Source organism: Rhagoletis pomonella, unplaced genomic scaffold (assembly GCF_013731165.1).
Source record: "Rhagoletis pomonella isolate Grant_MI unplaced genomic scaffold, Rhpom_1.0 Rhpom_scaffold_00004, whole genome shotgun sequence".
NCBI classification, from domain to species: Eukaryota; Metazoa; Arthropoda; class Insecta; order Diptera; family Tephritidae; genus Rhagoletis; species Rhagoletis pomonella.
Window position 1 is genome coordinate 57,733,077 of NW_023458558.1, and position 16,147 is coordinate 57,749,223.

Sequence of the window (16,147 nt, forward strand, 5' to 3'; positions counted from 1 at the left end):
CAGCAGCAGCAGCAAAATATGTACAGATGTGTATGCAACTCAGCAGCAAAAAAGCAACAGGTAGTGCAACCATAATAAAAACAACAGCAACAACAACAATAAATGTCAGTAGCAATGTCAGTTGTGCGTAGGAATTTTTCAAAGCTGTCAATTAAAATGCGACAATGTTGCTCTGCATCATGGCGATGATAATGATGTTGTTGTTGTTGCTTTTATTATTGTTGATAATGACTGCGATTGCTGTGATTGTCACTGTGCGTGGAATGTTTGTTAAGTAGCAGCAGCAGCAATTAAAGCGTAGAATCGAAAGAAAAACAACAAAAAGCAGCGCCAAGTACGCAGCGCGATTGCAAAACGACTTCCAGGCAGATTACTATTTACTGGCGTTGATGATGTTGTTCAGATTGATGATAGCTGGAAGTTCAACGTAGGTGAGTTTGTGCCAAACAGGTTGTCTGTCGAACTCTTGGGATTATTATGCGCTCACTTAGATTACTCGTTGGCGGTGGTTGACTGTTAGCGTTAGGCGATTGTGTGTGTGTAACACAGTGTCAGTGTGGCAAACCATTGGCAAAAGTGTGAAAAATATGAATAAAGAAAAAAATTAGAAACGAATTAGCAGCATGCAATTACAACTGGGTTTATATGCTGGTGTTACAATTTGAAAAAAATATTAATTTAACAACAAAACTGGAGTAGAATCTTTTATACATACACAATAAATTAATAGTGTAATGAATAGGCTTTTGACCCTAAATAGTAATTAGTCTTAATTCACAAAAGTCCTAAATAACACTTTTTTCGAAACTGCGTTTTTCACAGATTTTGGTAGGATATATATTTAAGTACACCTTCATTAAACATTTTTTAAGTGTTACTACCAAAAACAACGGAGCGCTCCTTTTAAAAAGCCTTATGTGTATTTTATTTTCTTTTTATAATCGGCGTATTCACGAAATTGAGCAAGTGGGCTGGCACTGTGGCAAAAGAGCAGATTAGCTCAAGCAACAACTGTGCCAATTTGGTGAATACCTATAAAGTTTTCTGCTGCTCCAGTAAAATAGAAAATTCCTTAGTAAGGGCCTTTATGAATTAAGGTAATGATATAATGGACGAAAAATTAAATTTGTTCCATAAAATCCACTAAATTTTTTTAATAAATTGTAAAATAATTGGGTGCATAATTTACCAGAAATCCATTTGAGCATTTGATAAAGCTGAAATATGAGACAATTTGGATATTTCGTCTTAAGCTTCATGAAGTTTTGACTTTTATTATTTTAAATTAAGAATTATATGTACATAAATCCGGAGCTGAAATTTCCCAAAATTTCACGTAAATTGCGAAGCACCGAAAAAATGGCAATAACTTCGCAATTTACTCGAATTTGATTTAAACGGTCCTCAGATTAGGATTTGGTCTTCGGTTTAAAGAAAAGTCTAAGCATAAAACACGAAGATACCTGAAAGTTCTTAAAGTTCCCAAAAACCGAAAAAAATTCAAAAAGCTTCCGAAATGTACCCTAAAAGTGCAAAATGATCTCTAAACACAAAACGAGATGAGTCTCGAAAAGTGCCAAAAAACCTTAAATAGACGCAAAATTTCCCAAAAGTTCTCAAAAAAGTACCGAAAAAAAAAACGAGAATTCAGAAAAGTTCTTTAAAATCCCAACAGCTTCCGAAAAATCCCAAAAAGTACCAGAAAACCTCTAAAAATAAAACACAACGAATCACGTAAAGTCCCGATTATATCCGAAAAATCCCAAAAAATGTCCAAAAGCTCCCGAAAAATCCCAAAAGAAAAACACAGTAATATATATATATTTCGAGTTTTTTAATGACTAAGCAATGATACATATCGCACACGATCTGCAAAAGGGACACAATTCAAAATTTGGCATTTTTGAAATTATGCACTAAAAATGAACACAGAGCTTTTATAAACCTAGTAATCGTATGTAAAAACTGACACTTGAGTTCAATGAAAATTGCAGTGGCGGTACATTAAAAAATTACAGAGAATTTTGAGCTTTCATTTAGTTTCATGTATTTTATAAAAATTAAATTGTACAAATGTCGCACATATGCTTTTTATGCGAATTTATATTTTAATCGCGTTTATGACGGTATGTGCATACCCCTACTATATTTTATTTTTATCTATTTGTTTTAAATCTGAAACTTAATATTAAATTTTTCCTTTTGTTTTCAGATGCCAATAAAAAGTCATCAATGCCCACCGTGACGACAATACAAGGACCAATATTCCTGAAAAATGGAACAGCGCCGGTGGTACCGCTATTCTCGTATCCTACATTAAACAATGGCTCCTTCGTACAAATACCGGTAAGTCAGATAGGAATTATCAAAACTAATGCACCTGTCGTAAATGGTTATGGTTGCCTAATTTTAATTTTTCAAACTCTGATAAAATCTGAAAAAGTTAAAGAGTGTTCCAGTTTTCTTTGTTAATAGTTCTGTGTTGAAGAATTTAGCCTGTCTGTAACCTTTGGTATTTTTGCAGTTACATTATACATTTCATATCCTTCTTCATCTAGAGTCTTGGGTCTGTGAATACCATTTGGAGTCCCTTTTCATGGTTCACGCTTCCAGTAAATCTCTGTACTCAAATGGGGCAAATATGGTTCTATTTGCGATGAATTTTGGGAGGCGATAACGATCTCACAGCAGCTTTAAGAACATATGTGTTTCGATGCGGAAACGCCTCAGCAGTCGTAAAACTTAAAATGAACTCTTGAAATTTGGATGTAATGTTTTATGAGTGTCAGAGCTACGATCTTCTGTATGTGATATTTTTCTTCAATTTCGGTCACGGAGCATTTGACACCGCTGTTTTACGATTTATTATTGTCTTGTGGATATATGTATGTATGCAGAGCTGGGTAAATGCAATTACATTACAATTACAATTACATTCCTCAGTAATTGTAATTAGGATTCAATTCCTTTAGTTCACAGCAAAGGAATCGATTACTTTTTCAATTCCTTGAAGTAATTTCAAATGGAATTGTTTTTTTCTTTAATTCCATTACAAGGAATTTCATTTTGTAATTGGAATAAATTACGTGCTAGTAATGTAATTTTTTTATTTCAATTTCTTTGAAAGGAATTGAAAATGTAGTTTTTTTCCAATTCCTTTGAAAGGAAGTGAAAATGTAATTGATTTTTTTTCCAATTCCATTCCTCAAAGTAATTTAAAAAGTATTCGAAAAATTGGTTGCTAACTGCCTTAAATAAACAACTTATACCTAAGTAGTATTACTAATTGGACTTAAAAAAAAACTGAATAGCTTAAACTGTAGCTGTTCAGTTTATAGGGTAACGGTTAAATTTTCCAGATCCTACCGCGAACGCGGCCTTGGGCACTGCTGTTCTCTTGGACTAATCCCTGCGTATCTATAAAAATGCACTGAGTTAATTGCGTATATTATGGTACCCTTAATTCTACCCAAAATGGCGTGCCTTCTGGGGCCTTTGAAGTACTCTTACTGGTATCCTGCGTTACAAATGAGGATAGCGTCCGCTTGAATTACGAGCCCTGTGGGACTGGAGATCCTACCTCCTAAGAGTTTTATAAACAAATTTCATTGCTATGGCTAAATTTTGATGATAACACTGTAACCACGCTAAAATTACACAGAAAACGCCGAGAGACGTAAAATTAATTTTAAGTAGTATGTTACGGATCTGGATACCGCTTTTTTTAGATAAGGTCATTTAGTCAAGTTATTTTCCTTTTTTAGCTTTCATTGCGAATTAAAAAAATTAAAACTTTAACATGGTCATACGGTCATGTACGATATGGCGTATGGGTAACATTATTTCCTGCTAGTATTTCATACAAAAAATTATTTCACTTTCACTTAACCCTTGCAAACTTGTTTATTTATCCATCGATTTTCATCGGTAGTAGTGTTTTAAGCCGCAAAACAAGCAGATATTGGCTAGTCTATACTAATATATATTTTGAAAGGCGTTTTTTTTCTGTTCGCAAAGCTCGAGAAAGGCCGTACCGATATATTTGTGGTAGAGGACTAGAACTGGGTATAGTGATATATACATATATAAGACCAATTCCATACTCATGGAGAAAAATTTGCATGGTTGGAGAATGGGGCGTGGAACCGCCCATATAAACCGAAGTTTTCATATTGCATATTTCTGGAAGTGTTCATGGTAGACTGTAAGCCTTTTTAAAACTCTTTAGTTTGACACCCACATCGCAATATTTCATTTTTTTTTAATAATTTGACTGAGTTTAAATTTTCAAAAATACTTCCAGCAGTTATCTTTCTTAAACCTCTTTGACCTGATACCCATATTGTAATAATTCATTAATTTTATCGATATAATTGGGTTTAAAAATTTTAAAATAGGTAGCAACCCTCCAAATTTTTGCGATATCATTGGTTCTGGTATTATACCGAATAATAAAAAAAAAAATACTCAAATCGGTTCAGCCGTTCTCGGGTTTGATGACCGTGACATACGAACACAACATTTTTATATATATAGATATACATAGAAGATGTCCAATGTGTGCTTTCGATTTTAATCTTTGACCGCAACAAAAATTCCACATTGTACATTCGTGAATGAACTTTCAGTTTCTCGATTACTTTTACAATTCCTTTGAGTAATTGAAAAAACTAAAGTATTCTTGCAATTCCAGGTAATGGAATTGAAAAAAAAATCGATTACATTTTCAATTACTTTTAAAGGAATTGGAAAAAAAATTACATTACTAGCACGTAGTTTATTCCAATTACAATATGAAATTCCTTGTAATGGAATTAAAGAAAAAAACCAATTACATTTGAACTTACTTCAAGGAATTGAAAAAGTAATCGATTCCTTTGCTGTGGACTGCAGGAATTGATTCCTAATTACAATTCCTTGTAATCTGTAATTGGGAGTAATTTAATTCCTAAAGGAATCATTACGACGCAGCTCTGTATGTATGTACATAAAAATGCACCACTCTCCGTACAAAAAATCGGCATGGTTTTACTAAAGGAATTATAAAACTCATTATATTTGAAAACTTTCGGATGATATAAAGATTTAAGTGATCTGGATCGATTTTAAAGAAACTCCAAAAATCGGGTTTTTATATTAAAAAATAGTTTTTGAAAACATCACCTGAAGTGATAGAAAAGTTTACGCTTAAAAGGGTCTGCACACAAATTTTAAAAATTGTATTGGAGGTACATACCTCAATATCGTGAGATCTTAATATTTTTCTGAAAGACTGATTTGGCTGTGCTTCTAAAATGTTATAAACTTTATAATCCCGGGGAAAACCCGAAAATTTTTTTGGGGGAGCGGTGGTAAAAAACAAGTTCCGAGTTAGGGTATGGGACACCTTCCAAAATTTTCCCTCTTGCCGAAAGAGGTGCTGGCATCAAACCTAACATTTCTTAGTACAAATTTAGCGGATGCTCATCAAAAGTTTATATTTTACTCCGGAAGTACATACATCGTACAGGGTACATTAGGGTGGTCCAAAACAGGATTGTTCTATATCGAGAAAAAGTATACCCCTATTTTTATACCCGAGCGCACTTGTGCACAACCGTTGTTTGTAACAGGCAAAACGAATCGAGATAGATATAGACAATTTATACATAAATGATCAGGATGAAAGAAATCGATTAAGCGGTGACTGTCTGTCCGTCCGTCTGTCCGTCCGTCTGTGCACACGATAACTCGAGTAAAAATTGAGATATCTTAACGAAACTTGGTACATGCACTTCTTTTGGGCGTAGGACGGATGGTAAATGGGCGAAATCGGACAATAACCACGCCTACCTCCCATATAACTGTAATTTTCAGAAATACGAAAACTGCGATATTTTAGTAACTACTGAAGATAATTCACTCAAAATTGACATTTAGAATAACTTTTAGACGAAAAATAAGAATATTAAAATTTTTTGGAAAATGGGCGTAGCCACGCCCACTTATAGTTACATGTGTATATCTTGGTAACCGCTGCACCAAATTCTTCCAAACTTAGCACAGTTGTTGACCCTGATACAGCATACCAAAAAGCCGAAAATTTTTAAAATCGGACAATAACCACGCCCACATCCCATATAACGGTAATTTCGAGAAATACGAAATTCTCGATAAATCAGTAAATATTAAAGCTAATTTATTCAAAATTAATGCTTGCAACATCTCTTCACCAAGAAATACGTTTATGGTAAAATTTTGGAAAATAGGGCGTGGCACCGCCCACCTATGATCACATATATCTATCTCGTTAACCGTTCTAGCAATTTGTACCAAACTCGGCATGGTTATTGTGCTTGCCACATGAAAGCAAAGCGTTAAAAATTATTGAAATCGGACTAAAATTACGACCGCTTTTCATATAACAGTAAATTTCAGAAATGCTTGAAATTTCAATATTTCGAAATTTAAGGATGCTAGTTTACTTAAAATTTTTACACCCGCTTATCATGTAGCGGTAGCTTTCGGAAAGGTGGAAAACATATATTTAATACTTGCGCCGGGTATTTAATGTTCGGCTCCGCCCGAACTTTGACTTTTTTACTTGTTTATTTTGAAATCAAAAAATATTTAGAGGTGGCTCAAAGCGCTCAAAATTTTCCATGTATTTTTATAAGGGAAAAAACATTTTTTGGTAGAAACGGTATAGAATTCTTGAAAATCAATATCTTTCGATCATAAAACTCTGGTTCTCTGCAGGAGACTTTCAATAATAATACCCAATTATTTATTTAACCTTTTTTTATACTAACGATTTTGTATTGGTCCCCCCATTGCATTCTTCGGGGTTTTGGCGGATCTGTAAAATATAATTACTATGAAAAAAGGGTTAAATAAATAATTGGTTATTATTACTGCAAGTTCCCTGAAGAGAAACAGAGTTTTCCAAACGAAAAGTATTGAATTTCAAGAATTCTATATCACTTCTACGAAAAGTGGTTTTTTTCCATATAAAATACATGGAAAACTTTGGGCGCTTTGAGCGACCTCTAAATAATTTTTGATTTCGGTGTAGAAAAAATTCCGACTTTACTTTTTCACATGCAATTTTGGACCACCCTAGTGCACATATATTAACCAAACAATTGATTAAGCAACCTAAGACCATTTCAATTTAAATTAGCTGAAAAAATATTACCAGTTTTAGTTTTCATGGCAACACTAGCTTATTATAAAAATCATCAATACTTTTTTAAGTTTCATAGGGATTCAGAAACGCATTTCAAGGTCTTCAAGCACCCTGTATTAGTTGCAATAGAAAATTGAAGCTTGCTATAGATATTACAAATAATAAAAGGAAAAAACTAAGATTATTATTTAATTATTATTTATTTAACCTTTTTTTATACTAACGATTTTGTATTGGTCCCCCCATTGCATTCTTCGGGGTTTTTGGCGGATCTGTAAAATATAATTACTATGAAAAAAGGGTTAAATAAATAATTGGTTATTATTACTGCAAGTCCGCTGAAGAGAAACAGAGTTTTCCAAACGAAAAGTATTGAGTTTCAAGAATTCTATATCACTTCTACGAAAAGTGTTTTTTCCATATAAAATACATGGAAAACTTTGGGCGCTTTGAGCGACCTCTAAATAATTTTTGATTTCGGTGTAGAAAAAAATCCGACTTTACTTTTTCACATGCATTTTCGGTCCACCCTAGTGCACATATATTAACCAAACAATTTATTAAGCAACCTAAGACCATTTCAATTTAAATTAGCTGAAAAAATATTACCAGTTTTAGTTTTCATGGCAACACTAGCTTATTATAAAAATCATCAATACTTTTTTAAGTTTCAGCAATAGAAAATTGAAGCTTGCTATAGATATTACAAATAATAAAAGGAAAAAACTAAGAGGGTCCCCCGTTTTCTACGATGACATACATACGTTTGTTTTTTTCAGTTACCATATTAATGACATACACTCAACATTCAATTTATATTGGCTATAGACACAGTAGTAAATCTACATAATTTGACACATTTGAAGGCTAGCAGTATTTGCGCATTTTTTTCTTTGTTTTATGATTTGCTTTGTTTGTAAAATTAATTTAAAATTTGTTGTTGTGCTTATGTTTGGTGGCTTTGTATTTTTATGACGTGTTAAAAGCATAGCGGCTTTGAATTTTACGAGCGGCATAAGAAAATGGAGCAAAGATGGATTAAATAGCCGTAAACTTTGTCTTTATTCGCACTAGAAATAATTGTTTTTATGTCTCTTTTCGTAAAATCTAAATAAACATGAACTTATTTCCCTCACCCGATGCACTGAGTGTATGCCATATCTGCGTGTCAGGTTAGAAGTAATTTATTTAAATGAAACTTAACATATCTCAGCCAAACAAATAGGATATTTTCACATTATTTTCTTTCTTATAAGCCCCTTCAAAATATTTTCAAACCGAAACTTTCTTAAAGCTCTTATCCCTGACACGCATATTGTGATACATATTTCAATTGCTTAATTTCCTTAATCCGTTAAATTTGGACCTTTTTCAACTGCTGGCAACGTTGATAAAAATTTGATTGCTACTCATATTGTAATAATTCGTTTTACCTATTAAATAATTTGAATTGCATTTAATTTTAAATAGATGGCAACGCTTTCAAACCTCAAAATACTCTAAATGTTCAAAGAAAAGATTTCTTATAATTGTTTCGTTTGACAACCAAATTTTAATACATATTTGATTTAACTTATGTATATAAATAAATTATATTTGACTTTTCAAGCAGGTGGCAACACTCTTCAAAATATTTTCAAGAAGGTTGTTCTTGAAACTCTTTCGTTTGACGCCCATATTTCTATACATATTTCAATTACCTATTTTCCCTAACTCAACTTGAGTTTGACTTTTTAAACAGGTGGCAACCCTCTTAAATGTAGTTTAGAATTTGTAACTTTTCAAAATTTTTTCGATTGTTAGCCAAAAAATGTCTAATGCATTTAACTTATTAAATTCTTTTAACTTAATATTTTAAACAGGTGGCAACCCTCTCGAAAAATGTTTTTAATCTGCGGCCTTTTTTAACGTATATCGTCTGACTCCCATGGTGTGATACAAATGTATTTCAATTACTTAAGTCCCTTAATTCAAGTAGAATATATTTTTTTAGACAGGTGGTAACCCTACTACATGTAGTATTTCATTCAACTTAATTGAGTTTGCTGTTTAACAGGCGGCAGCTCTTTTCGTGTTCTATCGTAGATATAAACCTCTGCTCACCGACACGAACACGTATAGGAATAGGGAAGAGCCTGTGATAAAGAATTGGAGAAATAAAATGAACCTTTGAAATTACTATATACATAGTATGTATTTGATATATCATTTACCCTTTTGGGTTTGAAATTAGTGAAGTTTCCCATTTTCAATAAAATAGTCAATTTGTACTAGGCAGATGTTTGCCATTGGCGATTATTTTTCTTTCTCCGACTGTCATTTATGTTAATGAACAATAAAAAAAAATTATCATAAAACACTGTCTACATGCGATTAACATGTAAATGTTAACATTAAATACATATAGTTGATATGCAATAGTCGCAGCACGCATTGCTTGATTCGCTGGCTATCGAGACGCACCGCACCGCACCGCAAGGGATCTAAAGGAAACTGCATTGAATGCAAATTGCAAGTAAAGACTAATCAATATGCGTTGAGCGGTAGTGCGAAAAACGAGTTGTAAAATTCGCAGAAATTGCAATAAATGTGTTAAATAAATTAAATTATTGCAAGCTATAAAATGTGGTCGGAATAAAATGGATGCGAAATTTTACGACACAGATTGCAGTAAAGTACAATATTTGGTCAGCAGGACGCCTTAATTTAAATGTTTGTTTCATTTTTATGACCTGTTTTATGGCGCGTATAATCGTGGAAAGTTTAACATTTCGTTCGCAGTTGTTGTGAAAAAAAGCTATACATAGCACAATTACCACTGCCATGACAACCTTCCCTGATTGGACTCTTCCACCAAATGCTTACCCGAAGCGTGGTGAGATCGTACCTAGGGGCTGTTTAGATTTGGAAAACTACTCCAAAGAGAGGATATCCCCTTTCCGCTCTTTTGGGTTATAGCAGTGAAACAACTGCTGCAGAGCAAGGTGAGGGATGGCACCAGGTATGCGGATGATGTTGCAGTAAGAGCAAAGACCTTATGCAAACAAAATATTGTGGTTTAGAGGCACAGAAAAAGTAGACGAACTATCTAGAAGCGATTATTGACAGAAATCCCCAAAGAATGCAAAACATATATCATGAGGATTCTCTTAGACGTTAGAAAAAGTTAGTCATACAGGAGGCCGCAGAGAGTCTCACTAAAACAGCTACAGATAGGAAACAAGTATTCATCGTCTTTGACAGTCAGGCACCTATGAAAGTTTAAGACTCACGTATGGACAATTCAAAGTCTTTTACTGAATGCTGCAGCACACTGGGATATTTAGGGAAATTGTGTAAAGCTGTCTAATTGAAGACGAACGGTACGACTACCCACATACATACTTCCAGGAAAGGACACTGAACATAAATATATCAATGATGAACTTTGAACAGTTAAAGGTCAAAAACGATCTAACTAAGTATGTAGGTCTGGCTTTCTAAGAATAAGGTAAAGTCAAGTACTTCGTAGACTGGTCTTCTCTCTTACAAAAGATCGCGGTCGCAATTACCCGTTTGGGAGAATTTTGAAAAACTTCTGAAAAACTGTTGACTGATTTATTATTTATTTGAAGCGAATTCAGGACCAAATACGAGTGTTATCCCTATTATTATTGTATTATTGTCAGCCATGTATAGGTTACCGTTCCACTTTTGCAGCACTAGTTTTTGGCCAAACTCCAATTAATTTATTAAAACCACTGAGGATGTATTTTGATAACTCTTTTCTTCCTTTCAATATGCAGAGATTTTGTTTTCAGTGTTGTTGTTGTTGTAGCTGGTACAACAACCCCGCCCAGATCGGTAAGTCCCTTAATCGTTGTCTTCAAGATCTACTAGCGGTAGAGCCAGCAAGCGTGCAGCCGCCATAAGGACAGGGACGTCAGTAGGGTGGGGTTCAGTGGGCATGCGAAGAGATGCTTTGACTCATGGAGTGTCTCTCCACGCCGGGAATTCGTTTAGCACCTCCTCATTTATCTGCTCAGGTATGAGTTGAACCTGCTGCAGTAACCAGAGCGCAGTTGGGCTATTGTGGTCCGAGTCTCCCGAGGCAGCCGAAGCTCTGTCTCGTCCAGGTCTGGTGATTGTGTGCCCGGAACGGCATTCACAGGTCGAGAGTCTACATAACTCGATACTGCCTCTCTGTGAGTGCCGTTCACGGCCTGTCGGTAAGCTGTCGGGTCCAGAGGTTATTGGATGAACCTCTGGACTTCGTCCGTCAGTTCGTAGAGATGCCTCCTGACGTGCTTTGGCGAGGGCTCTTCTGTAAGCAGTTGCCTATTTGGGTGACCACGCCGGCCGGCCAATTGCCTTGTACGTTGCCAACACTCCTGGATTATTCACCACCACATATGTCGACAAACGCTTGAGAAAAGCCCTATTTCAGAGTTTGATTGAATAAAGCCCATCTCAGTAAATGGTTAAAAAGTGGAAGGTGTTTTCGAAACGACAGTAGCGATAGGGCGATTTTCCACTCAGCAGATGATATATTGCACACCGTCTTCAAAAGAGGTTCAACTCGAAATTTTGCATTTTTGAAATTATGCGCTAAATATGTACGCAGAGCTTTTTATCTACCTTTCAGCAAAAGCTGGAGCAAATTTTGTTATAATTTGTAAAAAAAAAAGTTATAGCTAACTGAAGTTATAAGCAACAATAAATCCAACGGGTTCTCATAAATCCAACTCAAAAAGGTGCGCACTCATAAATCACGCGACAAAGCGCCAACAACTGTTAGAATATGATTAAAAATGGGAATCAGTAAATTAAACAATCGTTTGTCTTTGAGAGGGACTACCAAAAGCAAAAGTTAAGCGCCAAAGCATCCATCAAAACACATTCTACCTTGCGACGACACGCGCACCAAAATAACAAACTCAAAAAAAAAACAACGTGCTGCGCATGCCTACTCGGAAAAAAGTCTTAAAAATACATACATACATACATAATATATGTATACATATGTTTATTTGATTACGTGACGACAATCATTTTAAGAATAAAAAAAAATATTTAAAAGCAAAAAAACGAAGGTCAATAGCCAGATCACAATGTGGACATTCGCAAATTCGCAACGACCACACTCAGTAAGTCATCTATTTTTTTGGGCATCTATTTTTTTGTTTTTGGTAATTTTATTTTTACTTTTTTGCTGGCACGGCGTTGAGTTCTGTTTTCGTTTTCAATTCACATTTCTACAATTATTAACTTCGCTTTTGTGGTGTAATTTTTTCTAAGTATTCTTCTTTGCTGCTATTGCGACACAGCCGTAAATATTCCCCTTCTCCCTTCTTTGGTATTTCTCAATTTATTAAACATTTTTGCAAATTATTTACTGACATGAATGAGAAAAAAGTGAACCGACGTTGTTGTTGGCATTAAATTTTACTGGCCTTCGTAATTAGTATATCAGAACGTAGAATCAACTTCCGCAAACGGCTGAACCGGAGGCTCGTTGTGTTTCGAGAGTGGATCAAGAATATTCAGCCAAATTTTGACTTGCGAAATTCTAAAATGTATATCGCTGGCTTAGTAAGAAAATTTGCTAAGTCCCATTTTAAAAATTTTACAGGAGAGGAAAAAATCTTCCTATAGCCATTTTCTTTAACTATTTCGCAAGACTTTGAATCAAACATTTTGCGCGTTTAAAGCAAAGCGAAACTCCATAAGAATCAGAAGGATTCGATATTTATTAAAAGATGTCGTATTATTTTGGCCTTATCGGATTTGTGGTGCTTCTTTCGGACTTAGCAAATTTTCCTTTTATTGCTTATGCCAAGTACCTTTATAATTTTCGAAACGATGCGTATTCAATTTCTCTAGCCTCCTATATCCAAATATGAGTTTTCATAAAAAATGGACTTAGCAACTTTTCACTCTAAGCTAGCGATATGATTTTTTCCTCAAGTATACTGGCTCCCAAAATTATCGAAATCTGCAGATTTACGCATCCACTTCCACCAAAAAGCTTAACTAGCTTTCAACTGTAATTTGTGTAGTTTGAAAGCAATTTTCCCATTTCAAAGTATCTTTTATTTTCTGAATCAGAGACATAACAATTATAAGAGAAAAGAATAAAATTCAATCAATAATCATTATATTAAGATAAATACTTTTCGAGTCATCTATAATTATTATTCAAGGACTTATATTATAAAAGTCCTTTCATAATAATTATCAGAGAGATAAATATTTTTAAGTCTTCGAAGACTTTTATTTTAAGACTTATATTATAAAAGTCTTTTCATAATAATTATGAGCGCGAACAAACTTTTTAAGTCTTAAAAGACGGGACTTGTTCAGGAGCATTTGATGAATAGTTGGGGATCACTTCGGAGCTAGGTGGGGCCCAGTTTTGGATAGTTGGGGAGCAATTTGGGGCCAGTTTAGGCTTGGTTTGGGACCCGTTCGGGACTATATACAAATTCTTTTCGCACTCATAATTATTATCAAAAGACTTTTATAATATAAGTCTCAAAATAAAAGTCTTTGAAGACTTAAAATGTTTATCTCAATGATAATTATTATGACAACACTTTTATAATATAAGTCTCAAAATAAAAGTTGTGATTTATTGAAATTAAAAGTCTTTGAAGACTTAAAAATATTTATCTCGCTGATATTTATTATGAAAAGGCTTCTATTAAAAAGTCTTAAAATAATAGTTATCGATGGCTTAAAAAAAATTTCTCACATAATTATTATCAAAAGACTTTTATAAATCGTAGGAAAATTTTGATGACTTTTTAAAACTCAACCATGAAATAATTATTATCCTGGGTCTCTGTTCTAAATTGTACACGAATAGAGAAATGCACTGCTGGTTAGACCCAAGAATATTAAGCGCTCCCAACGCAAGAGGTTGACGTAAATATGGAAACTTTGCGATTATACTAAAAGCACTTATTTATATATATAAAGCAACACTCCAAAGTCTCTCAGTTTCCCCTATCCTATTTACCGATAAATCAAATCACATCTCTGCTTTAAGTTTATGCTATAGTTTTTAGCAGTTCGATACTAATTGGATTAGTTTAACCAATTCATAGCCGATTTTAGCCACAGCATTGAACACCTTCTACAATATATGTGTGGATATGTATACCCTTTCAATCAGCATCAGGAACACTATTCATATATGTAAAAAAGCATAAAAATGCGAATTCGTTGTGCTTTGTTATCATCATAAATTAATTTGATTTTAACGCTTCTAAATAGTACAAAGGGAGGCCTTAGTTCACTAATTCAAGGTTTTGTGTGTGTTCGATTTTTTATGGTTGTTGTTATTTCTTTGACGTGACTCATTTGACACTATTAGCAACAATAAGTTAATTGTTGCTTAAACAGCGAATTCCACTAAAATTAAACGAATTAGCCTTTGGCGTTGGTTAGGTCGCAGGGTGCGGTTTGAAGAATTGAGAACAATTAAAGTTAAGTTGTGGTGGAAATGTGGATTGGTTATTAGGTTAGCAGCGCATACAAAGGTTAATTGTAAAGGTAGAATTTAAAGTTATAAGCTTGTTGTGGTTCTAATCGTTTGCCAATAGGTTTAAGTTAAATTGCCTAGAAAATTTAACTTACAAATGAGTTTTTTTTTGTTAATGGAAGACTACCTAACAAGCTATTAAATGCCTTTACCTTTAGTCAAGCTTAGAATTTAGAGTGATTGATTTTCCTAAGGTACATATTTCAAGCAATAATTGCGTGTCTTCGCATACATATGTATGAATGTATATATGTAGGTATGTGAATTAGACCGGGTCAGTTGCCGCACAAAAAAAAATTTTAGTAACCTCCACTAATTGAAAAGTCCTTCTCCACCTTATTTGGTACTTGAAACATTTGTCGCTTTCGGCCTAGATGAGGGCAGCCAATTCGCAGGGCGTTCCCCGATTTTCTAGGGCAGCGGGCGTTAGCGGGGCAGCTGTCAACTTGTTTAGCTTTCTATTATTGAATCTACATCATCACCGACGCCAATTACGACGTCTCCTTACGAAGTTGCGTCAGATGTCCAACCCGAAGCAGACAAAAGCCAACAAGTATTTCTGAACTTGATCCTCTTTTCCCGTAAAGTTATCATTCATCCGTTCAATATGTCGCCGTGTTGCAACGGTCTAAGCTATTCAATCGTTTTAAGAAGTATTCCCTCCATATCTCAAGCGTACTCTGGGCGCCTTTCACCCGATTTCCACTTTCGTATTTGCAGTAATTATCGGATTGTTAATTTTTAATTAATCACCGAAAAGTTTTAAGATTACCAAGTTATACCAAAAGTGCGAAAATGTCAACGATCGAAGGTCACTAACAGGTTTCAGATTTCTAACAATGGCTCCAAGGGCAGCTCTGGTGGATTTGAACCAAAAAAGAATCTGGGTGCTAATTAACAGCGTTAGAAGACGTTTGGCTAAATCAAAAAAAAAAAAAACAGAATAACAGAATAACAGGTCGAAAAGCGCTTGACCCGAACACGTTGTAATGATACCGACGACTGGATATGATATAAAGACAAAGACCCAGAACTTTTAAGGAGTGTATGCAAAGCATAGAATGAGGGAAATCGCTTTCCTATTATAGACTGGCCACCACAGCGCCGGAAAGGCAATTAAAATGAATAGCTGGATCTGTAATTGAAGATAAAACCTAAAGGAAAGAAAATAAAAGCTTATCTTAGCTTTAAGAAGAAAACCAGTCGTAAACCAGTAAAAATTGCTACATATTTAGCTATAGCAGATATTCTACTGTTCTAAATATATATTATACGCAAAAACAGGCATAAGTGTAGATTTGCAATAAGGTTTTATTGTTTTGAAAAGGGTTACCACCTGTTAAAAAATCAAACTCAAACTATTTAATAAGCTAAATGAATTATGACAATATGAGTATTAATCGACATGGTTTTGAAAAGGCGTTATTTCTGAACTACACGTAGAAGGGTTGCCA

The 16,147-nt window shown here is 34.3% G+C and overlaps 1 protein-coding gene across 1 annotated transcript in view; it reads left to right on the forward strand.

Moving 5' to 3' along the window:
- Positions 1 to 2,212: 2,212 nt before the first annotated feature.
- The window catches only part of LOC118738526 (protein spaetzle 3-like), a gene marked incomplete at both ends in the record, with an annotated part of 58,100 nt that continues 44,165 nt past the window's right edge, over positions 2,213 to 16,147 (forward strand). The window contains 1 exon segment of the mRNA XM_036469462.1: positions 2,213 to 2,346. Within this exon segment, the coding sequence (XP_036325355.1) occupies positions 2,233 to 2,346 (114 nt within the window).